Genomic DNA, 24,385 nt, shown 5'->3' on the forward strand with positions numbered 1-24,385 from the left:
CCATTTTATTTAATAATGACAACTGTCTGTTCAGACCAATGCAAACATTCTGAGAGGTATAATGCATGTATTTCCAATGTTTGGCCTTTATGTGTGTACCTGGTGGAGCGAACCATGCGAGCCAACAGTGTCCGCTTCTCCTCAAGGCTGAACTGCATGACCCCAGGCCTCTCAAACTTCTGTCTGATCCACTGACACTGGTCCAGGTCATTGATGAACATGAACTCAACCCCTATGTGTTGGCAATATGCCATCTGAGAAACACAACATTTCAGCAACACGTAATTGTTTTATTCCAAACTGAAAGAAAATTCTACACCGCACTACAGAACCCAGCCATTTCACAAAAAGAAGTTTGTCATGTTTCAAATTATACAACTTTTCAAATAATAATGCCCAGTGGCGCTTTCTGGTTGTCAAATGTTAGTGGATCATGTGCATAAACTAATGTGATGAACTACACCTGTGGTTTCCCATGTAGGACTCCTGTGTGAACTTGAGAACTGACTAAAACGGACTAAAAAGTAGAATCTGAGAACACATGGTTTGATATTTTACATATATATATATATATATATATATTGACATTTTAACAATCAGTCAGTTATTTTTAAGCATAACATGTACAAGAGTGTCGTTTTTGTAAAGCAAAACTATTTAATATTTAATTTAAAGATGCACATCACATAAAATAAAAAATAAAAACAACATTCAAAGGACCCATGACTTTTTTTGTGATTTACTGTAATATAATTTAAAATAAACAAATACATGAATGAAAAAAATGTTGTTGTTTTTTCAAGAGTGTGGCTCTTCAAAGATAAAAAAAAACAGTTTCTGAGGGAGTGAATTAAAATAAGAAATGATCTTTTTAGCTGTTTAACTTCCTTGTTCCTCACTCACCTCCAAGCGGCGGATGATCTCCCTGAGGGGCAGAGCGCTCTCATTGCCCCCAATAAAGGTGGTGGTGGGCAAGCGGAATACTTTATCTAGATCAGACTCTTCCAGCCCATAGAAACCTGTCAGCCAAACACACAACACGTCCAACCCATACCAGAGAGAAGGGAACGGTGGAAAGGGAGAGGGACAGGGTCAACAGAAAAGAGAAGAGCCATCATGGATGCCAATGCATGTGAATAAGGGATGGAGGGAAATAAAGTAAAGCGAAAGGAAGAGAAGTCCATATGTAGAGAGAGGGAATGAGGAGATAAATGGAACAGTGAAACAAGAAAAAAAAAAGACAGACAGGGAGAGAAAAAAAAAACATTAGGTTAGTGCGGGATTGAGTAAACATGAGGATGTCAGTGATTCCGTGCATAATCAGAAACATGGTGGATTGAATGATAAGAAAACACAACAAAATGCTCCAGCCATTAGCATGACGAATGTTATTATTATTAATAATAGTTATAAACAACAGCAAAGCGGACAACATAAAAAAGAACATTAAGATTTAGAGGGAAAAGAAAGGTGGTTGAAAAATTGATAAGTAGAGAGATGGAGAATTTGGGGGTTAAAAAAAAAGAAGGAAAAAAATTGGTTAATTAACATCATTATCACTGTCAATATATTATTGGTGTTAATTTTATCATTGCATTAAATGCATCCAGAATTAAATATGTAAACAAGCAACCGTACATCTTTGGATTGTGAACTACAATGAATTGAACAGTAAAGATCTCATTTAGTAGTTAAATGATATAGTATTATATTATATTTATTCAGCTCAAGTCAAAAACTACCATTTCATATAGCCTACAGTTTTATTGTATACATTACACTTAAGTATATACTTATAGCAAAATGTGCAGTTCTGATATATCTAGAATTAAAAAACCTTACATGGGGATGACCTTTTAACAATGAGCTTATATTATTGACAGCTCAAGTTTTAATAAACCTTTGAGGGTGGATCACACAAAACCTACAAGAAAGCCCTGGTCACAGATTCTATATAACCCACAGCAGCACTACTAATTCAAAAACCACAACATGCGAGTTAACAGCCTGGCAGAACATTTTAGTCTTTGAATATTAAAACACCTATTGTTTCTCTGAATACTAGTATATTTCGGCAGAGCAATTAATTTAATAAATTAACAAATTACTGAGGCTCATACAAAGAGTCAAACATGACATGCATTAAGCAGTTCAGAGATACTGATAGGGCAGCACAAATGGAAACTGACCTGTCTGTATCGACCATTTTGGATGTGTAAAAAAAGACAGACATGCACCTCAAGGCATTTGAGCAGGTGTGCTAAAGAGAGAGATTAACCTATATAATGGTGTTAATAAGAGCACTAAAGACAGTAAGACAGAGAGAGGAAAGAAGAGAGGGAGTATGAACTTATTTCTAGTAGGGATGCACCAACATTTCCCTACCAAACATTTTTCGGCTGAAACAACAATTTGACTTAGTTAGCGCTCCTCCGATGGCACAATTTGACTGTTCAGCATCTATTCCGTGCAGTCGCAAAAAACTGTTACTTTTAATAATGAACAGTCTCGACTTTCTAACTTTGCTGATTTAGTTTAAGCAGCAAAAACATGATTCACATCAGAAGGTATGTTGAAAGATATAAAAAAAATTACTGAAATATATAATGTCTCATGTAATCGGTCAGTGAATCAACCACGAAAAGACGTCAATAAAACAGCTTGTAAACAATAAGTTTTGAAACATTACATTTATTCAGGAAAGTCATTCAACTATTCAGAAAAGTCTAGATCTCATTAGTTAGCTAGAAAACATAATTCTAGAGAAGAGCATTTTGCGAAATATATGCACTTTATATATTCATTATATTTTTACTTAAGCTGTTAATGAGGTCTTCATTTAATGTATGAATAAATTTGTCTTGAAGATAAATTATAAATTTGTCTTGACAGCCTTCATTTAAATCTTATATTCCACCAACAAATAGGAGTAGAAACGATTCTAATATTAAAAGGTTGACATAAAATTGCCTTGTGTGCAATTAGAATTTTCAGTAAACTTTATTTAAGTGTTGATTATTTAACGCAGGGTAGGTGATTTTTTTTAAATAATTTTTTTGTTATACTAGTTGAAATTCTCGTCACATCCTGATAGCAATCACTAAGTTAAGTGGTCTAAATGTATTAGAGCCCGACCGATGAAGGATTTTGAAAGCCGATACCGATACAAATATTTGTTGGTTTTAAAATCCGATATTCCAATATATCGGCCGATATTTTTTTTTATTATTTCAGAAACGTGCAACAAAATATTAACAGATTTCCATAACATTAGTTATTTGTGGTTATTTTTGAGTTTTAACTAAAACAATATGATAATGCATTTAAAAAAAACTTTCTTTCTTTTATTTTTTCTTTTATTGTCACAACAAAACAGACGGATGATAGTGGCATTAGCTAGCTTTGTGGTTAGCTAGTCTATGATGAGCCATAATTTAGCAATGGATAACGTCATACTGCAAATTGTAAAACATAAATTTTCAATATAACAGGCCGAGGAGAGATGATACGTCTCATTGCAATAACTGTCATGCACTATTAAAGAAATACTTCAGTCACATTGTCAAAAGTTAAAAGGACAGTCAAGTCAACTACACTGTACAACGTAACGCAACTATTACTAGCTAATTCCGCTTCACTCTCGGCGTATTTAACAGCACCAAAACTGGACATGATAGTCACAAATTTTGTCATGCTTATTTGAGTTAAAGGGTTAGTTCACCCAAAAATGAAAATTAAGTCATTAATTACTCACCCCCATGCTGTACCAACCCCGTAAGACCTTCGTTCGTCTTCGGAACACAAATGAAGATATTTTTGATTAAATTTGAGAGCTGTATAACTACCACATTGGCTCCTAAGGGACTGCCTCTTGACGGCCCAGAAAGTCAATGAAGAAAATGTTTAAATATCCCAAGTGACTAGTTGTTTGTTTTTTCGCACAAAAAGTATTCGCGTCGCTTGATAAACATATAGTTGAGCCACGGTAGTCACTTGGGATATTTAAACATTTTATTCATTGACTTTTTGGGCCGTCAAGAGGCAGTCCCTTAGGAGCCAATGTGGTAGTTATACAGCGCTCAAATTTAATCAAAAATATCTTCATTTGTGTTCCGAAGACGAACGAAGGTCTTAGGGGGTTGGTACAGCATGGGGGTGAGTAATTAATGACTTAATTTTCATTTTTGGGTGAACTAACCCTTTAAGAGAACTGATGGGGATGTTCTTTTAATTGTTATTCAAACAATGTATGTATCGTGACCAACTCAACGAGTGTTGCCAACAGGAACGGTGTAGTGCCCTCTGGTGGACAAACCATACAACTCCAACACTCATGACATGGTTCAAGCGTGTTTTGTCCGTTTTTATTTTATTTTTTAAATATTCATTTATCGCCCATTTTAACTGCCGATACCGATAGTTTGGAAAATGCCTATTATCGACCGATAATATCGGCCTGCCGATATATCGGTCTGGCTCTAAAATGTATTTGTATTTACTGTATCTCATCTGTGAAAGGCGTAGGGCCATGAAATGTATGCCTAATCATTGAATTCGGTCCGAATGCAGCAATGTCCTACCTGCCTATCAATGTATGTATTTCCATACAACCACGCACCCTGCTCGCGCATACATCACACGTTTTCATTCTGCTACATGCTATACAGCGTTAGAAAGACCTCAGTCACAAGAGCTTATGTTGCGTTCACGCTATAACTATAATTTTAAAGGCATAGAAACCCATGGCGTTATACTCGGACCGGTTTGCGACTCGAATTTATCCGTTTTAATGGCAAAACTATCAACGTTGAAATGATGTTGAAACGTTGAAACTGGTACAGGTCAGTGCTCTTTAAGCTGTTTTTTATTCATTATTATTGCAATGGTATGCACTTTGAGACAAGAGGTATTTTAACTCCGTATCTTGCGATGCTTTTGTTTGCTCCGTGTTGTATGCATTAACGTGTTTTGAAGGAGGCATCTTATGCTTTAAAGCTAACTTGCTATTGCTAATTTCTCAGAAAATTGCCTACCCTACTTTTAAATAAATGATTATTATTTTAGATGTTTAGGTACAATTCATGAAATTAATTAAAAAGTGTAATAATTAACAATTACACAAAAAAATATTTTAAAGAAGTAAAAAATTTGGTTTCAGCCCAGAATTTTCATTTGTGTATCACTAGTTTCCAGGGGTGTGTGTGTGTTTGGGTGAATAGAAAAGTGTAGGTGTGTGTCTGTTGTTGGATTTTACAAGAGAAAGTAAACATGTAGACTTCATTAACCATCACATAAAGCTTCCCTTCACCACATCTGATGATAGCGTACCGTACAGTAAAGCCACCAAAAAGGCACTCGGCACAAAAATAAACTCTCCAAAAAAGCCAGACCTTGAGCAGAAGCACTCTTAACACCAAACACAATGTCCACATACACATCCCTTCAAGAAATTAAAGATTTCATAAATGTGCGTGTATTCTAATATCTTTAAATAACATATATTATGACTATGACTATAATCTCAAAATATTAAAGGAATATTCCGGGATATTTAAAATGTATGGTTCACATGTCAGGCTGCCGATTACCACTTGGTTTATGACTTATGTTTATAAAAACAAATAAGAAACGGGTTTCCAAATAATACACTTATGAATGGGTCATTGTGACTAGAAGGCCATTGTTGTAAACAAACTAAAACTATTCAAATAATTTTAGATAACTGAAATTAAAAAAAATTAATTAAATGAAAAATGTTGCCTTGACAACTTACTAAAAAGTTTAGTTTTTCGTCTAAGTTGAACTAAAATCACTAAAACTGAAATAAAAGAAATAGAAATATAAAAAAACAAAAGTACAAAAAGTAACAAAAAGTTAAATTACAAAAAAAGTAATTTAAAAAAGCACAACAAAATTACTAAAACAGAAAATGGAGCTTTAAAAAAACCTAATTAAAATAACAAATAAAATGTATTATCTTAACAACCCAAATAAAAACTGAAATGTGTTTACAGTAGTATTACATACTACTATAAAGACATTTCTTTATTTTACAAACTTAGGGATGAGTTGAAATTAGTTTGTGGTATTCAACATGGCACAAATTACAATAGGCTTTAAATAATAAATAAAATATTCCTTTAACATCAATAGCATATTGTGCTACAATCATTATCCAAACATTTTGGTGTATAATTTGGCAAAGTCCAAATTTCTATTAAAAGCAATGAAGCTAAAAAATAAAACTAAGGCGAAAGTAATCTTTTAAAAATGTAAAAAGGGAAAACATAGGACTCAGAAATTAAGAGTCCTTAATTTCTTAATTCTTAATTTCTCTGTCCTTTTTAAATATGGAAAATCAATTTTTTTTAAACGCTGGATGGGATTCTGGACATTACAGAAGTATGACAGTATTCATGTAGACTGCTGAGCCATTCACCATAGCACCAAACACAGACTCATGTGCTGGCACACACTCATGTCACATCTCTTTGTCTTTCTGGCTAATTTAAATGCTGCTAACAGAATGCTATGCAAAACAGGCATTAATACTCCACTCTTACTATTTGGTATTCGGACAGCTGTTTAGAGCATATCAATTACCCTTGTCCCAATTACAGGTTTGAGAAACTTCAGCAAAGTGAAATTCAGACTCTGTAATGCAAGGTAAAAATAAATAAATAAATAAAAATTTGCATTTATGTACATATAACAGTTAAGTTCTCCAAAGCCACAACACAACAGCAAAAACAGAAATTTACATTATTTTGTCACCATCTTACAACATAAGTATCATCATCACATTACTATCACCCAAAAGCTTAACGTTATTTAACTATAAACAAAACAATAAGCAAAGCATACATACATGTTAAATATTAAGTTTAAAACAAAGTGTGGCTCAAGCATCTATCCATTTAAACTACACTAGTTCTTCTCAGTATACAAAGTAATACTTCTATTCAGCAAGGATGCATTAAATTTATTTTAAATTTAAGTGATAGTAAAGACTATTATATAGTTTAAAAAAATAATTTCATTACAAATGCTGTTTTTTTTTCTTCTTTTCTTTAAATAATACTGAACAAAATGTATTGCCGTTTCCACAAAAATATTAAGCTGTACAAAATGACAATTTTCAATATTGATTAGAAATGTTTCTTGAACACAAAATTAGCATATGAGAATGATTTCTGAAGGACCACGTGACAACTGAAAACTATAACGGCTGCTGAAAATTCTTCTTTGACAAAAGGGAATAAATTAAAATAATTGTTTTCTAATGTAATACATTTTGAAATGTAATACTTTTTAACTGTTTTGCTCAAATAATTTGCAGCCTTTGTGAGTATAAGAGACTTCATTTGAAAACCTTAAAAATATTCTACATTAAATAATTAAAATCTTACCAACTCTAAACTTTATATATACACACATTTAAACAAACATATACTGTATATTGTGCTGTTAAATGAAGACACACCAAGACAAGGAATAGTAAAGCTCCATTAGAATTCCTTTAGATTCACAGTCTCTCTATTTAAATTAACTACTATAATGTTTTATAATATATTATATATTCATTTTCAGAAAGATGTTTTTAATTTTTTTTTTATCTAAACAGTAGTTATAGCTGCCATTCTTAGATAACAAGGAACATTCAGATTTTTTCAAATTCTACAAATTTGGCCACAAAGCTAACAGCACTGCCACAAATACACACAAAAAAAAGCAGCTAAAACTACTTGCAACTACTAAAACAAAGCTATAAACCAAGAGGCACAGAACTGCTTGTCATTAAAGCCTACCTCCAATCGTTAAAGCACTTAGACGCTTCTTGACATATGTAAGGTCTGGAGAGGCAGTAGTAGGGGGAAAAAAATCCACTGGAGTTAGTGATTCCCAAAACCTCACATAGTCAATTCCATTGAGAGAGACTAACAAACATTAATTACAGCACTGAATAGTTCACTAATGAAATGTAAAAAGAGTTGGTCGCTTAGGTAAACCACACAACTTTGTATTCCAGATAAAACAACTTTCCTTTAAATCACAACAGGCACCAAACCAAGCAGTTCCTTAATGCTGCAGCAATACAATCACGGCTTCAAGGCTCAATCTACATCACAGCTTACACTAGAGCTGCACGATTAATCATTCAAATATTGTGATCTCGACAAAAATGTATTTATTCAATGTTGGCTACATTATTATACTGCATATGAATAAGCATTGTGAACTTTTGTAAAGATAAGTTTAGCCACTAACTTTAAAATGCATCATTACATTCAAACTGCAAACACATTCGGAGAGTCTCTGCATGAAAGACCCACGACTGGCAGATGAACGTGCAACAAAATTTCTCTCCGAAACAGTAAGAAATTAAATTAAATTGAATGGAGGATTTAACTGTGACGAGATGATTGACAGGTCAGTTTACGTGATAGGATGCATGCGACAGAGCTGCCGTTAAAGATGACGAGGTAGTATGTCCCAAAGCTTGCCTACTCTTTCGCTACACACTCAAAAATATGTACATTTTTTTTAACAAAAAGAAGTAATAAGTAAGCGAATTGGGACGCAGGGGTTGTCATGTATAGGTATTTATGAGGGAGTCATTGAATCATATTCAAACCGATTAAAAAAAAAAGAGATTTAATAGACTACAGCAATTAACATTGTCAGAACCTCTAGTCAATTTCTTGTTATTTTGTTTAGATGTCCGTTCAGAACCATGGGGAAAGTTGTGAAAAAAATGTGATTCTCAATTTATCCAGAATCATGCAGCTCTAGCCTACACAACTGTCCCACACACTGCCAAGCAAAGCAAAGACTAGCTCCTGAGAGGCTAAACACATTACTTGCAAAACTTTATGGTAAATATTTTTTTTTTCCACATTACAGTCCTGATTTAGCTTTCAGCCTTCTCTCTGACCTTTTTTAGTTGAATTATTATTTTTTAATGTATTGCATTTAAAAGTGTAATTTGCTTAAATGGTGCGGGAATGGGAAGGGCCCTGAGAGGTGTGTACTAAGTATATTATATTAATAAAATGTTGCTCCTCAAAAGAGCAAAGAAAATTAAATTTTTGGAGATATGCACCCTTTAAATATGACATTCTTTATGTACTGCATGTTCCTCTACATGTGGGAACAATGTACAGATTGCAAAAGATTCTGTGAGCTTTCCTCTTCTGTAAGTGCAGCAAGATGCGACCAGCTTAGCGAGCCCCGTACATTGTTCAATTCTAGAGCCGTACATGGCAATTGGGTGAATGTGAGACATGATAGTCACGAGACAAAACTTTTCCATTCCGCACTCAGAAACCCACTGAGGAACCTGTTGAAAAAGTGCCCTAGTTATGGGCAATTGAACGTGAAAATAGGGAAACCAGCCACCATAGTCAAAAGTGTTTGCTGGAAGCCAGAGCAAGTGTCCAGTGAATTTATGGGTCATTGACTCACACAAAACGTTCAAAAACTGTCAAAAATGAAACACAGCTGTGTGTTGCTAGGAGACCCTCTCTGCCTTGTTTAGAACTATTTTCCTATTCAAATGCATTTATTTAAAATATTTGATGGATGTACTCCCACCTCTATTGGGCAATTATTGAATACGTTTTTTTTAGTGTAATGGTCGGACATTGTCATATTTGATAATGTTGCCATGTTTACCAAACAGTGTTCAGAAAATAGAAAGTAGTGTGCATGTAACTGCAAGTTCAAAGCATGTGATCAGGCCAAGTCACTACAAATTCCTGTCAAGTAATTTGAATGGAGCAAAGCGCGTCTTTCAAGACTTGCAGCCACCTCAAGTGTGATACTGTACAGCAAGTCAATTTTAGATTGATGCCAAATATGTGAAGCCAAATACAGTGCTGCTGCCCTTCATCACTGCAAATCCAGAATCAAAACAATCAGTAAAAAAAAGAAGTCTAAAACTGCTTTCCAGAAAAGTTTAACAATACCTATCGTTTTGAGTAAATGATGAAGATGAAGTTGAAATTCAATCACCAACTGTCATAGAAAGCAGTTGACAAAACATCTGAGTCCTAACCGTGTATAGTTTGGCGGACATTCATAATTCCTCACCGAGTTTATCCGATGACGTAATAATGTCAGTGGGAACGCATGAATCCAGATCAGCATCCATTATCCCAAGAGGATCCAGCTGAGCCACGTGGTGACCACGTATCTACAGGAGACAAGGGGTCGCCCCACAAACATGGGAGCCGAACGCAGAACCACCCACAAGGAAAAGATACAGAGGGGGGAGACAGAAGGTACAGAAGAGAATGTGCAGCAAGAGCACAAGATGGATGTAGAATGCATCAAAGATGAAATTAAGTGTCGAGTGCAAAGGGGGATGGGGTATAAGAGTTGAAAAACAGGGGAAAGTGTGAAATGGGAGAAAGAGGGACAGATAAAGGGAAGGAGAAAGCGACAATCACACAAAACAGGCTCATTAATATTGGTCTGTTGAGCTGTGGAAGACAGAAAACATTTCTCACCAACATGCTGGAACCCAGTAGCTACTGGGGTCTCGTCAAAATTTACACAACTGATGCCAAGTGGGTCAAGGCTTGCATTGTGATGCCCCATTACCTGAAAACAAGGCAACAGCAGTCACAAGACATTAGGAGTTCACCAAGCAGATCCCATGACTGTGAAATTGAGCCCATCCTTTCACAGTGTCACAAATATACGATGCGAAACAATGCAATCAAAAAGAGGTATTGCAAAATTTGGTATTTTAAACCAAATGGGACTATATGCAAGAGGTCGACCAATATCTCAATTTCACAGATTAATTGGCACCAAGAGCTGCTTTATGGAACTATCGTTATCAGGTAAATAAATGCTGATACTAGGGATGCAATGATTACAGATTTCGCAAGTACGATTATAGTCTGAGAAATAATCACGCTTTAACAATTATCAAGATTATTATGCATCAAAATTAATTTCACAACACTACTAATGTATAATATCACACGAACACTCAACAACAGATTTTAATGTGTTATTTATTGCTGCCACAACATGGCACAAAATTATAAAATGACAAACAATAATCAATCTCTTTCTTTGGAATTAAAGAGAAATGCTTTGTAAACATTCCGTATTTTCCTTTTTCCTTTCATCTTGGGCATCCCCTTTGTCTTTGGTGTCTTTGTTTCCATAGTAGTTCAAATTTTGATATTTTTAGGTCAAACCGTTTGTGTCTATCAGTCATATAATGCAGGTCTATGGGGTCCACCTCAGAGAGCATGCACAGAGGAGTCCAGATTAAACATGATTTAATGACTCGTAAATGTAAGTACACATTGATGGCCTAAGACACGAAACGAGCGCTTTTTGTGAGAAAACGAACGGTATTTACACTCACCGGCCACTTTATTAGGTACCCCATGCTAGTAACGGGTTGGACCCCCTTTTGCCTTCAGAACTGCCTCAATTCTTCGTGGCATAGATTCAACAAGGTGCTGGAAGCATTCCTCAGGGAGTTTGGTCCATATTGACATGATGGCATCACACAGTTGCCGCAGATTTGTCGGCTGCACATCCATGATGCAAATCTCCCGTTCCACCACATCCCAAAGATGCTCTATTGGATTGAGATCTGGTGACTGTGGAGGCCATTTGAGCACAGCGAACTCATTGTCATGTTCAAGAAACCAGTCTGAGATGATTCCAGCTTTATGACATGGCGCATTATCCTGCTGAAAGTAGCCATCAGAAGTTGGGTACATTGTGGTCATAAAGGGATGGACATGGTCAGCAACAATACTCAGGTAGGCTGTGGCGTTGCAACGATGCTCAATTGGTACCAAGGGGCCCAAAGAGTGGCAAGAAAATATTCCCCACACCATGACACCACCACCACCAGCCTGAACCGTTAATACAAGGCAGGATGGATCCATGCTTTCATGTTGTAGACGCCAAATTCTGACCCTACCATCCGAATGTTGCAGCAGAAATCGAGACTCATCAGACCAGGCAACGTTTTTCCAATCTTCTATTGTCCAATTTCGATGAGCTTGTGCAAATTGTAGCCTCAGTTTCCTGTTCTTAGCTGAAAGGAGTGGCACCCGGTGTGGTCTTCTGCTGCTGTAGCCCATCTGCCTCAAAGTTCGACGTACTGTGCGTTCAGAGATGCTCTTCTGCCCACCTTGGTTGTAACGGGTGGTTATTTGAGTCACTGTTGCCCTTCTATCAGCTCGAACCAGTCTGGCCATTCTCCTCTGACCTCTGGCATCAACAAGGCATTTCCGCCCACAGAACTGCCGCTCACTGGATGTTTTTTCTTTTTCGGACCATTCTCTGTAAACCCTAGAGATGGTTGTGCGTGAAAATCCCAGTAGATTAGCAGTTTCTGAAATACTCAGACCAGCCCTTCTGGCACCAACAATCATGCCACGTTCAAAGTCACTCAAATCACCTTTCTTCCCCATACTGATGCTCGGTTTGAACTGCAGGAGATTGTCTTGACCATGTCTACATGCCTAAATGCACTGAGTTGCCGCCATGTGATTGGCTGCTTAGAAATTAAGTGTTAACGAGCAGTTGGACAGGTGTACCTAATAAAGTGGCCGGTGAGTGTATATAGATTTTACCTCTTGTAACCACAGCCACGTCCAAGTGATCTGAGGGCGCTTTGTGGCTGTGGTTACAAGAGGTAAAAACAATATAAATACTGTTCGTTTCCTCACACAAACCGCTCGTTTCGTGTCTTAGGCCATCATTTAGAAGTCATTATATCATATTTTTGTTTAAAAACTATCCCTTCAAGACGTCGGATCATTTCCAATGACATGTGGATCCAATAGCACTGATGGACATCCGATACACTTATAACTGTTTAAGACAAACCGACATAGTTTACATGAATACTGTCCAAAACGGACATTTAGAGATAATGTTGTGTGTATTTGTCTTTTCAGACACGAAAGAGAACTCAGTTCAGTATTTGTGGGCGTTATGTGTCTATTGTGCACGGCTGCACGCTTCGGGTCGGGTGTGTGCGCACAGAAAACCATACCGAATAGAGCTCTTTTTTGCATTGTATTCAGATACAAAAAGAGGAAATAGAGCATCGCTGCTTAGTCCCTTTGCCATAGTGACTGATGAGCACAGCACTTTAAGCTGGTGTACCGCTGGTGCAACTTTGTGTTCGTGTTGTGTTAGTTGCAAAATTTCTGTTCAGTACGGAACACTCTTCCGCACAGTGCATAATCTTTACGATTAATTAACCGCGACGTTTTAAAGCGCGGTTAATTGTGAAATCCGGTAATCGCTGCATCCCTAGCTGATACTTGCCAATCCGATCGTGGTTATTAAAAATAAAAACAAAATGAGCTAAATTACAAACAATAGGACAAATACAACAGAACAAAGATACAAATTAAATAAACTTAAGTCTTTCAGGTACAGTAGTTTTATTTATTTCTCATTGACAACAAGGAACAATGGCCATTTTGACATTATTCACTGTGTATTTGACCATTCAAGCTCAATAAAAGATAACTAAATTTGCATGGGATTCGCATTCTGTGCTTTGCAAGCTTCGTGGTGTGTCAGTCAGTGCAATTACCGCATGTATGGTGTGCGAGTACAGTACACTACACACGTGCACACACACACACACACAAAAAAAAACATTTTTCATCGATCATTTTGGAATAAAGTTTGCATTCTTATCATTTGATGTTTTCTGAAATCAGTAATAAGTTATTTGCCAGATTTTTCAGTCATTGTGAATTAGCAAACTACCGATCGACCTCTGCTATCTGCTTAGTGAATGTTCTCCTTTGACCTCAAATAGCGTCAAAAGCATCCATTTTGATTTCAATTTTTTTATTCAAAATGAACACTAAATGCATAGATCTCTTACCTTATTAAAGGTTCAAGCTGCAAACTCATTAAAGGCAGCACTGAGATATCAATTTCAAGCCAATATTTTTAAAGAAAAAAAAAAAAATGCACAGCGTTTTTAAAATCTCCGTACCTGATAAGCCCTGATGAGGGATTGGACTGCCAAATGGTCTTCCACCAGTTTCTCCACATTCGGTTGAGCCCCCACCAGAGACTGGGCTTGAGTAAGCCCGGCCAGACTCACTCCTAGTGGAGGAGGACTCTGGTAGGCTGTACCTGGAGGAGCACCAGCATTAGCATTCCTGAAGAAAATGTCCCAAGACTAGAGAACAGAAAAAGAATAATGATTTAGACTCTTTATGTAGACAATTAAGTTGCAATCAATGGCTAAACAGACATACTGAATTTTTGGATATGATATTACTGCATCATTTTCATTACTGAATCACTCAAGATCTAGTAATGCAGCAAACAAGAATGAACCATTAACATGGTACAGAAGTCTAGACTGATCCACAGTGACTGTCCTTTTCCAATAGGTTTTAAAACAGTGTGAAGAAAAACAAAAATTTTTTTTTACTAAATTAAACATCTGTGGAATACATGAGGGGATTTATTTTGTTTTTGGACCAACAAAACATGTCAGATAATGCTGGTACTTTGTCTCTCTACTAACAATGAAACTGTGAGTTGTAATAGCGACATTACCACCTTGTTACAGAGTAATATAAAGTAGTGATTCAAAGTCGTGGGGCAGTGTTGACAAGTTTGTGTGACATTAAATATTTGTGTGTGCACTTCCAATATGGCTGCACGATATATCTAAATATCGCAAATGTACATATCGCAATATGCATACCACAATGGCTTGCGATTGCTGAATGAGTTTAAAAGTAGGGCTGGGTAAATAAATATGGATTTCTCCATTTTAAACGATTCATTACGATCTGATATCGATTCCTACATCCCAAGAATCGATTAGTCTATCGTGTTTTTATATTTGTTGATGAATGAACTGAACATTGTAGCATTCATATCAAGTTCACATAAATATGAGTCTAAAGATGTGAACGTCACGGGTTGCCATCTCGTAAATACGGTTACAACATGGCATGAACGCAGCATAACTCATTGTTTTGGATCAGGAGGATCTGTTAAAGGCGGCTGCTGTTTGTTTACACTGTCCGGTGACTGTCTACAACATGCTGATGATGTGTGATGTCCGTGTGAGTAGGGTGCACGGAGGTATGGAAATACAAGGGCCCTATTTTAACGACCTAAGCACATAAAGCGCAAGTGCACTTAGGGCGTGTCCGAATCCAGTTTTGCTAGTTTAATGATGAGAGAAATAGTCTGCATGGTCTGAAATGGTTGTACCCATTCTCTTGTACCTTATTCTATGTAACATAAATACAATAGTGATGGGGTTGTCATGAAAGCTGAGGTTCTAAGCTTTCAAAAAATACCACGTCTAGTTTTGTGCCGCACAACTTAGAGATTTTTTAAAATGATATGATGATGCAATATTGGACCCACCGGTGGGTCTGCAGGGGGGCTTAGAGTGAACCACTGATGTGGTTAATGAGTAATGGGTGTATTTTGGGCATAACATGCAATAAATCAGAGTCTCATCTCCCATTCCCTTCAAAAGCCAGTTGTGCTCAAACCATGACGGCTTACATTGTGGAGCTTGCAAGCGGAAAGACTGAAAACTTCTCCAGAGAGGAAACGGATCTGCTTGTGTGCAAGGTTAAGGCACAAGCAGACAATCTGCGGGACATACCGAATTCCACCATATCTTTCTTTATATACACAATAATAATCCTTTTGTTTGTGTGCTGCTGCGTATCCCTGTGTGTGTAATAAGCAGAATGTAAGCTTGTTACGTACCCGCCTATAGGCTGATACTAAACTACTTTTACTTCGATATTTTTTTAATGTTCTGCTAGTTACTCGTTACAATTATAAAAATGTTACGAATCATTCGTTGCAAGTTGGCTTTCATGCTGCCTAAATCACAAGCCAGTTTTATAGGGTAATGGTATTGATTGACACACATTGACAACTAATGCATGCAGGGGTTGTCCTGCAATGACATTTTTTGGCGGCCGCCAAAGCAAATTTGTATCCCACCAAAGCGCCTTATTTGATAATTTCTTTAATAATTACATGACACAACTGTACTTTTACTTTTAGTACTTAAGTAGTGAATTTTAAAATAAACTACTTGCAATACTTAACCCTCAGGTGCTCTTTGGTCATTTCTGACCGAAAAATGTTCTGTTTTGAAATTTTAAAAATCACAGCTTCATCGGAATGTTACGAAACTTAGTGACTTTTATGGCATTGGGTATGTGAACACACAAAAAAAATTGAGGTCATGATCCGAGCTGGCTAAGTGGTCGTAAAAAAAATAGTCACACTTGTGCTCTTCGGTCAAAAATGACCGACCATAGGAAATGAATGGGAAATTGACAAAAACACAAAAACTTTGAGAATTTTTGTGTGTACAATCTACAAATCGGCCACGATGCAGAAAAAAAGTGCTCAGCATTGAAGGGGTGACACTGTAAAACATCAAGAGTGCAAAACAGACATACCCACCCCTACGCACACACATACACACACACTTTTATACACAAAAACACCAATAAATTGTGATTAAAGAAATCTGTTTTGAATATTTAAAAATCACAGCTTCTTCAGAAAATTACGAAACTTGGTGACTTTTATGGCATTGGGTATGTGAACACACAAAAAAATTGAGGTCATGATTCGAGCAATTTAAGTGGTCGTAAAAAAATGAGTCACACTTTTGCTCTTCTGTCAAAAATGACAACCCATAGGAAATGAATGGGAAATTGATACAAAAAAAAATTCTCTGAATTTTTGTATGTACAATCTACAAATCGGCCACAATTCTAAAAAAAAAAAAGTACACCACAAGAAAGGGGTGACACTCTACAACATCTAGAGTGCAAAACAGACACACCCACCAACACACACACACACACACACACACACACACACACACACACACATACAAACACACTTTTATACACATACACACCAATAAATTTTGATTACAAAAAGTATGTTTTGAATTTTTAAAAATCACAGCTTCATCGCGATGTTACGAAACTTGGTGACTTTTATGGCATTATGTATGTGAACACACAAAAAAATTGAGGTCATGATCTGAGCATGTTAAGTGGTCTTAAAAAAAAATAGTCACACTTGTGGTCTTTGGTCAAAAATGACCCCATAGGAAATGAATGGGAAATTGTAAAAATAAAGAAAAAAAAATTGTGAATATTAGTTTGTCATTTTTTTTAATAAGAAATAGTTTTTGAGATTGTTTCAACTATATATACACAAATCCACCACCAACAACAAAAATGTGTTCATAAACAGCTGGGGAATTCACATGCCTCTCAATAGAGAGCTGTACATGCCATCAAGTGGTTACACCATGATTCTACGCTTTTTCTCTATACTGTAACCAGATGGTGCTAATTTTCTTCAAAAAATATTTTTTTTCTGAAGGCCTGGACTCTATATTAAACTAAAATACTGCATTAATATTTTTTTGAAGAAAATAATATATATATAGAAAATAATATATATTTTTCTATGGCAAAAATAAACCATAAATATTGCATAAATATTAATAAATTCATTTAAATTGTCTCAAAATACTAAATTAAAAAGAATAAATATTATAGAACAAAAATAAATTGCATTGGTTTTACTGGGATGGAGAAAGTTTCATTTTTAGGTGTCCGGTCACTTTTGACCGGGAAGATAACAAGTGTGACTCCGAAATGAAGAGCACCTGAGGGTTAAGTACAAAAATGTAGAGTACTTCTACTTAAGTGTGGTGCTTAAAGAGCACTTCAACTTCTACTCGAGTCACTTTTTTGATAGAGCACTTATACTTTTACTCAAGTCTGGGTTTCTAGTACTTTATACATCTCTGGTTGGCACCAATGGCGCAGACAATTTCAGTTGTCTCAAAATAGCAACACGCAAAAAACGCGCCTGAACACATCTCATTTTCAGACCAGCACGACCATGGGCACTAAAGTATTTGCTGTGGCGCAGGTCAGGACCTGAAAATGATAACAACAAGTTGTGGCGTACCGCGCTAGCTTCAAACAAGCCGCGTGATATGCAACTTTTTAAAGAAGTTAGAAACAAATATACTCAGGTAATTAGGGAAACAAAGGCTCACTTCTTTAAACGGAAGTTTTCTGCCTGCCACACAAACTCCAAAAAGTTTTGGGACACTGTCAAAACACTGGAGAATAAAGTTATCTCTTCCCAACTTCCTACAGCCTTAAAACTAGATAATACCATCATCACGGATAAGGTTAAGATTTTAGAGAACTTTAATAAGCATTTTGCTGAAGCAGGCCACGCTTTTCATTTAAATTTTCGTCCTCAAGCTAACTGCCCTACAGACTCTATTTTCTCTTTACATCAATGATGTGGCCCCTGCTGCTGGTGACTCTCAAATACATCTTCATGCAGACGATACCGTCGTGTATACATCAGGGCCTTCTTTAGATACTGTACTCAAAAATCTACAGGAGAGTTTTAATTCTATTCAATATGCCTTTGTTGTTGTTGTTAAACTCTGGTAAAACGAAGTGTATGCTTTTTTAATCGTTCTTTGCTAGTACCTGCTTGTTTACCTAACATCATTACGCTGGATGGGTCTGAGTTAGAATTTGTGGATACATATAAATACTTAGGTGTTTTTTTAGACAGTTCTCTCTTCTTCCAGCCGCACGTTACCAAACTAAGTTCTAAAATTAAATGTAGAATTGGTTTTCTATTCCGCAACAGGGCTTCTTTCACTTATGGTGCCAAACTTGCTTTGGCAAAAATGACTATAATTCCGATGTTTGACTTTGGCGATGTCATCTACAGAACTGCATCAGACTCCTTGTTGAAAAAACTGGACGTTGTCTATCACAGCGTCATACGCTTTGTTACAAATGCCCCTTACAATACCCACCACTGCCAGCTGCATTAGTTGGCTGGAAGTCATTGACTACTCGGCGTTTAACTTATTGGTACCAACTTATTTATAAGTCTCTGCTTGGCAAAGTCCCGTCGTACTTAAGTTGTTTAGTTTCAATTGCTCTACCATCTCGTAGTCTTCGGTCTAATAGGTATATTGCCTTAGTCACCCCGAAAGTCCGCACAGCATTTGGCCAAAAATCCTTCCAGTTTGCAGCAGCTAAGGACTGGAATCAATTACAAAAAACCCTAAAACTTGAAGCACTTAGATCACCTGTTGCCTTTAAACAACTTCTCTCGGAACACATGACTGATATATGTACCTGTTAATTGTTTTTAGCCTTTTTTTCTTTTGTCTGCATGGTACAATGAACCTCTTTCAGCTGCATTGTCAGAGTTGATTTAATTTATTTATACCTTTTTAACATAAAAACATTTGAGTGTTTTAATTTTGGTTACTTAATAGAGTTATATGTTCCCTTTTTTGACCTTGTATTGTCTTATTGTTTTTTTGTTTTTGTTTTTTGTCTGTCTTTTGTGCCCTGTGTATTTATTGTGTAACTTATTGTTGTCTTGCACTTTTATCACCTTATCTTGGCCAGGTCGCCGTTGTAAATGAAAATTTGTTCTCAATCGGCCTACCTGGTAAAATAAAGGTTATATAAAAAAAAATTAAAAAAAACTGCGTCGGGCTAAACTAGCAAAAAACACTTGCATCACGCCTGGAGCTACATTGCGGTGGGTGTATGATAGGGCCCTATAAGTTGAAAGGCAGGTAAGGACATCAGACCGAATGCAATGATTAAATGCACATTTTTTGGTCCTAAGACCTCCAGAGAAGATGATTTTATTGTCTACATTTTAATTTTTAGACCACTTTGACGAACTGTCAAATGATGTACTGATATATATCCATACCTGATATCCAAATGAATAAATATCAAATTAAAATCGTAATCCTATAAGTTTGTGAAATCAGCTTCAATACCCAGCACTATGAAAAAATTTTATTTTCAAGAATGTGGGGACAAATGACAAAGTCAATAATCCATATTGTCTTTAGTACATCTTTCTTCTTTTAACAAAGACTAATCAGGATTGTAGGATTTTACATGTATGCATTAATGCTTAAAAGGCAGTTTAAATTTATCAAACATTGAATCAAGTAAAGTGGGGTAATTCAGATAAAGAAACCATAGGAATGTAGCAACTGGTGGGGCTGTACCCTTCCTTCTAAACATGAAGAGAATACATGATCTAGATGGCCAAAACATAATTGCCTGAGGCCCTGAGGGATGGGTGGAAATATCCATCCACAGGACGGTGAGCAAAACATTAACTCAAGATAATCTGAGTCTGGACCTTGAACTCACTTTTGAACTTAAGGTTGTTATTATAATTGAGGTTTATTACATAAAACCTCATTAGAAGTGAGGAGGCTTAAAACAACTAAATGCCCATAATGAATCAGCTGTGTGTGTCAGTATGTCCTAGAATGCACACTCCCATGACTGCTCTAAAAATACAAACAGGGATCCCAGTAATGTGATCTATGACACACAAGTTGCTACTGTACCTGTAGACAGATGGAGAGATAATCAGACAGATAATACAGATGGAAATTCAGTCTTATATCTTATAACACCCAAGACCCAAAACTTTAGTTTGAGAATGGACAAGACAACAGAGAGGTCTCCTCAAATCATCCAACAGCATGTCCTCTGCCTCTTACCTTGTGCACACTCTTCGGATTCTCCAACCATGCATAGTACATCTCCTCGACATAGTTGGAGCTCGTTCCATTCAGAAACGGCTCTGCGGCCACCGGTGCAGTGTAGCACCTGAATGGCTGAAACGTCCTTGGGGTGGATGCTGGCCTCTGTTGTGATAGATTTTTAGCAGTCTGAGAGGCAGTGATTGGCCGAAGCCGTGCCGCACAAGTCCTTAAGCGGTGCATCGCAGTCTATTGAACGAACACCACCCACACTCACAAGTTCCTGGATGTCCCCAGTGCCACAATAGAAAAGAGAAGTGTCACCACCTTCTTTAGCCCAAAATGGAAAATGTGGTTTTAATTTCCAGGGGAAGAATGGACACGTTCCAAAAGCCCTTGACCTTTATACTCCTATTTGCGTTTTGCACTGAAAAGTCTGAAAACAGAAAAGTAAATCAGAGGAGCATTAAAATGTGCAGTTTATCTCAGCAATTTAAAGACAAATAGATTTGATATTACTACGCTCGCTGTTGGGAAGTTTCTACCCTGTGTATGACATGGAGGTTTTAATGAGATTTTTAGTGCAAAAGCAAAACAAACGGTTCATAAACAAGTACAACAGTAGCTGCAATCATCATCAAGACAAAACATCTTCATACAGCCAAGATTGTAATCTTTCATATCGGTTTATGCAGTTGAGTTTAGTACTTTCCATGGCACAACGGTCACCTCTAGAGCCCAGACAAAGGTCAAAGAGATAGTCAAGCTCATGATAAAGAACAAGAGCTCCAAAAGAACCTTATTTTTGAGAACATGATGCCTTCATGGCCTAGTAAACCATAAAAGACTTAGTGTTTTTACACTAAGTTCTTGAGTAATAAAAATTGTGTCAAGTGTTTTGGCTGGAGTTTCTTATGTTAAAGGAGTAGTTCACTTTTAATTAATTTCCTGATAATTTACTCACCCCCATGTCATCCAAGTTTGCCATTTTTTCTTTCTTCATTTGAAAAGAAATAAAGGTTTTTGAGGAAAACATTCCAGGATTTTTATCCATTTAATGCGATTTGAAGGTTCAAATGTTTTAATGTTCAAAGGCTCGACACGATCCCAGCCGAGAAATAAGGGTCTTATCTAGTTAAGCGAACGGTCATTTTCTAAAAAAAAGAAATTAAATTAAAATTATATACTTTTTAACCACAAATGCCCATCTTGTACCATCTCTGAGGTACCATGCATTACGTCATCACGTTGGAAAGGTCACGCTTGAAGTAGTTGGAAGTACCGACCCAGTTTTTACAAGTTTGGAGTAGGAGGACAGTTCAAAGTTATTCTATGTTGAATGACACATATTTATATGCGTCAGATTGTTGTTTAAAATGGTCCTTACGTGTGCATATCCTGGATGTTTAATGATGTCACGCGTGACCTTTCTAACGTGATGACGTAATGCATGGCGCATCTCAGAAATAGTACAAGACGGGCATTTTTGGTTAAAAAGTATCATCTTTATTTTAATTTTTAGAAAATTACAGATCGTTTCGCTAGACAAGACCCTGATTTCTCAACTGGGATTGAGTCAAGCCTTTGAAGCTGCAATGAGACTGACATTTGGACCTTCAAACCGGTTGCCATTAAAGTCCATTATATGGAGAAAAATCCTGAAATGTTCTGCTCAAAAAACCTTATTTTTTTCGACTTAAGAATGACATGGGGGTGAGTAAATAATCAGGAATTTTTTTTGAAAGTGAACTAATCCTTTAAGGCACACAGCAATCATAGCTATACATAGTGTTTATCGAATGATGAAAAAATTAAGTAAAGTTTGAATTTATTTTTCACCCAACTGCTGCTTTGCCTATCAACAGGAGCCTTACTCACATAACACTGATGTAATGAGGTTAAAAAAAAAGTTGAGATGCTTTTTACTTAACCTCTTTTGTTGCAAATAGAAATTAACATCTTTCTTTACTAATGCACACAGAGAAATGGGGATCAAAGGTGAGTCTATTTTAATCACCCACATAACATACTACAAACTATATGCTGGTAAAAGAGACAATTTAATATGCAAAAGCTATTTATAGGTCACACTTTGAGTGTAGAAAGTAAACCATATGTGCAAAAAAAAAACATTACATAACAATTAATTCATGTTACGCTGCCAACCATTGAACCCCACCACAAATTACTTACTTTATATCTAGACAAGTATTTCTGGCATCACTAACTTTATATTTTTCATCACAATATGCCATATGCAACTTTGCATAGAGTTTTTTTCTTCACATTTTGACAAAGCATTGCCTTTACTTCCTATATAAGAAATAAATCAAATCCGTTGTTAGTTACTGTAATAAACTGAACTACACTCTACTTTTAAAAAATAATAATGGATATCGGTGTCCTTTTCCGCTAAAATGAAACTAATATGGCCATGTGGTTGAAATAAACATGGAACCTTCTCTCCCTCCACACGCCTATGTTTTGACCTTGCATCCACATTCCACTCCCATTCACTGATGAGTCACTCAACTACGCCCGCCTACTGAGGCGTTTCAAAGCGCCATTGGCCGGAGACTCCTAACTCCACCCACCAGTCATGCTTAGTCGAAGGCTATTGGAGACACGGAGTGTCAATCATTATGTCCTTTCACTAAACATGGTTCTTATGAAAATATTAGCAGCCCATGCTAACCATCAAATCGGAGGCTAATACTTGGAGTTCAATCATGCAATTTAAACGTATTACTAGGTTGCTATTTTTTCTATTGCTTAATGTATTTGTGTAATGAATAAAGACACAAACCCTATGTATTTCCCTTGTAGAACACAAAACCTTGACCTAGCAACAATAATGAGCTAATTAAGGTCGGTTAAGGCACGCGGTTCTGTAACTGGATGGTTAAGTGTCCTTCTGCATAAATACCAACTTAAGTCCTCAAATATCAGTTAACTTTATGCTACACCAAACACGAGCAAGCAGCCAAAGGAAATATGCTAAAGGAAATGAAATGAGGAACGTGACTCTTCGTATGGATTTGCCGACGCTGTCATTAAATCTCCCTTTAACGGCAGATGGAAGTGTTAACACAAAACTTACTTGATCCGACAGCTATTGTAAACTGGTCGTGCACCGGAGTTGGTAGAAGCTCCAACTGACCCCTGCGCTGCTCAGAGTGACAGTCGACACTACTAGAACAGCAGCTCCGTCATGAAGAACGTCAGCCGCTTTAGTACGTTACGTCACTTCTAGATTTAGCGCTAATTTCTGAGAATAGAAACTTTCAATTCGTTTTTCATCACATGATATCCGCAAATCTTAAATAAAATTTACTTTCTATTAAACAATATTCAAAATATTTTACATTTCTTGACTGGAAAAGCATTAGCTCACTTAAAAAACAAAAAACATTTAACTGTCTGTAATGTTTTCTAGCGCTTATGTTAGGTTCCTACTTCCGACGTGATGTGATCACGTGGTTTTGGTTAGAGTTAAAATTGACAATTTCAAATTTCATTTGCACAGGAAACATTTTGCCCTAAATACATAATGGGCTCTATGCACGGCGTTATTTCCGGTGAAGGATTAAGGATGCTCGATAACTTCCGCCGATCATAGAGTCCAATGCAATACCGAGAATTTATATTGAATTTTATACTCTATGGTTATACTAATGAAACGTTAGTCACAAAAACAGATAAAACAGACACCCCTCGTTGTGTTTATGCTTCTTTTTTAAAATTATATTAAATAAACATAACTATATA

At 36.5% G+C, this 24,385-nt stretch overlaps 1 protein-coding gene across 3 annotated transcripts in view; it reads right to left on the reverse strand.

The window, feature by feature from the left end:
• Positions 1-23,877, reverse strand: part of ogdha (oxoglutarate dehydrogenase a) — a 38,543-nt gene extending 14,666 nt beyond the window's left edge. The window contains exons 1-7 of one of the 3 annotated variants that reach the window (XM_089119383.1): positions 23,718-23,877; positions 20,636-21,053; positions 14,009-14,197; positions 10,516-10,605; positions 10,093-10,195; positions 904-1,019; positions 100-254 (exon numbers count right to left, since the gene is read on the reverse strand). In XM_089119383.1, coding sequence (XP_088975509.1) covers positions 100-254; positions 904-1,019; positions 10,093-10,195; positions 10,516-10,605; positions 14,009-14,197; positions 20,636-20,860 — 878 coding nt within the window. In that variant the 5' untranslated portion in view covers positions 20,861-21,053; positions 23,718-23,877. Of the gene's footprint in view, positions 1-99; positions 255-903; positions 1,020-10,092; positions 10,196-10,511; positions 10,606-14,008; positions 14,198-20,635; positions 21,054-23,717 lie in introns of all 3 variants that reach the window. The other 2 variants (XM_039665470.2, XM_039665471.2) reach the window with 2 other exon arrangements.
• Positions 23,878-24,385: the final 508 nt, after the last annotated feature.

This window comes from Pimephales promelas, chromosome 14 (assembly GCF_988280905.1).
Source record: "Pimephales promelas chromosome 14, fPimPro1.hap1.1, whole genome shotgun sequence".
Lineage (NCBI taxonomy): Eukaryota > Metazoa > Chordata > Actinopteri > Cypriniformes > Leuciscidae > Pimephales > Pimephales promelas.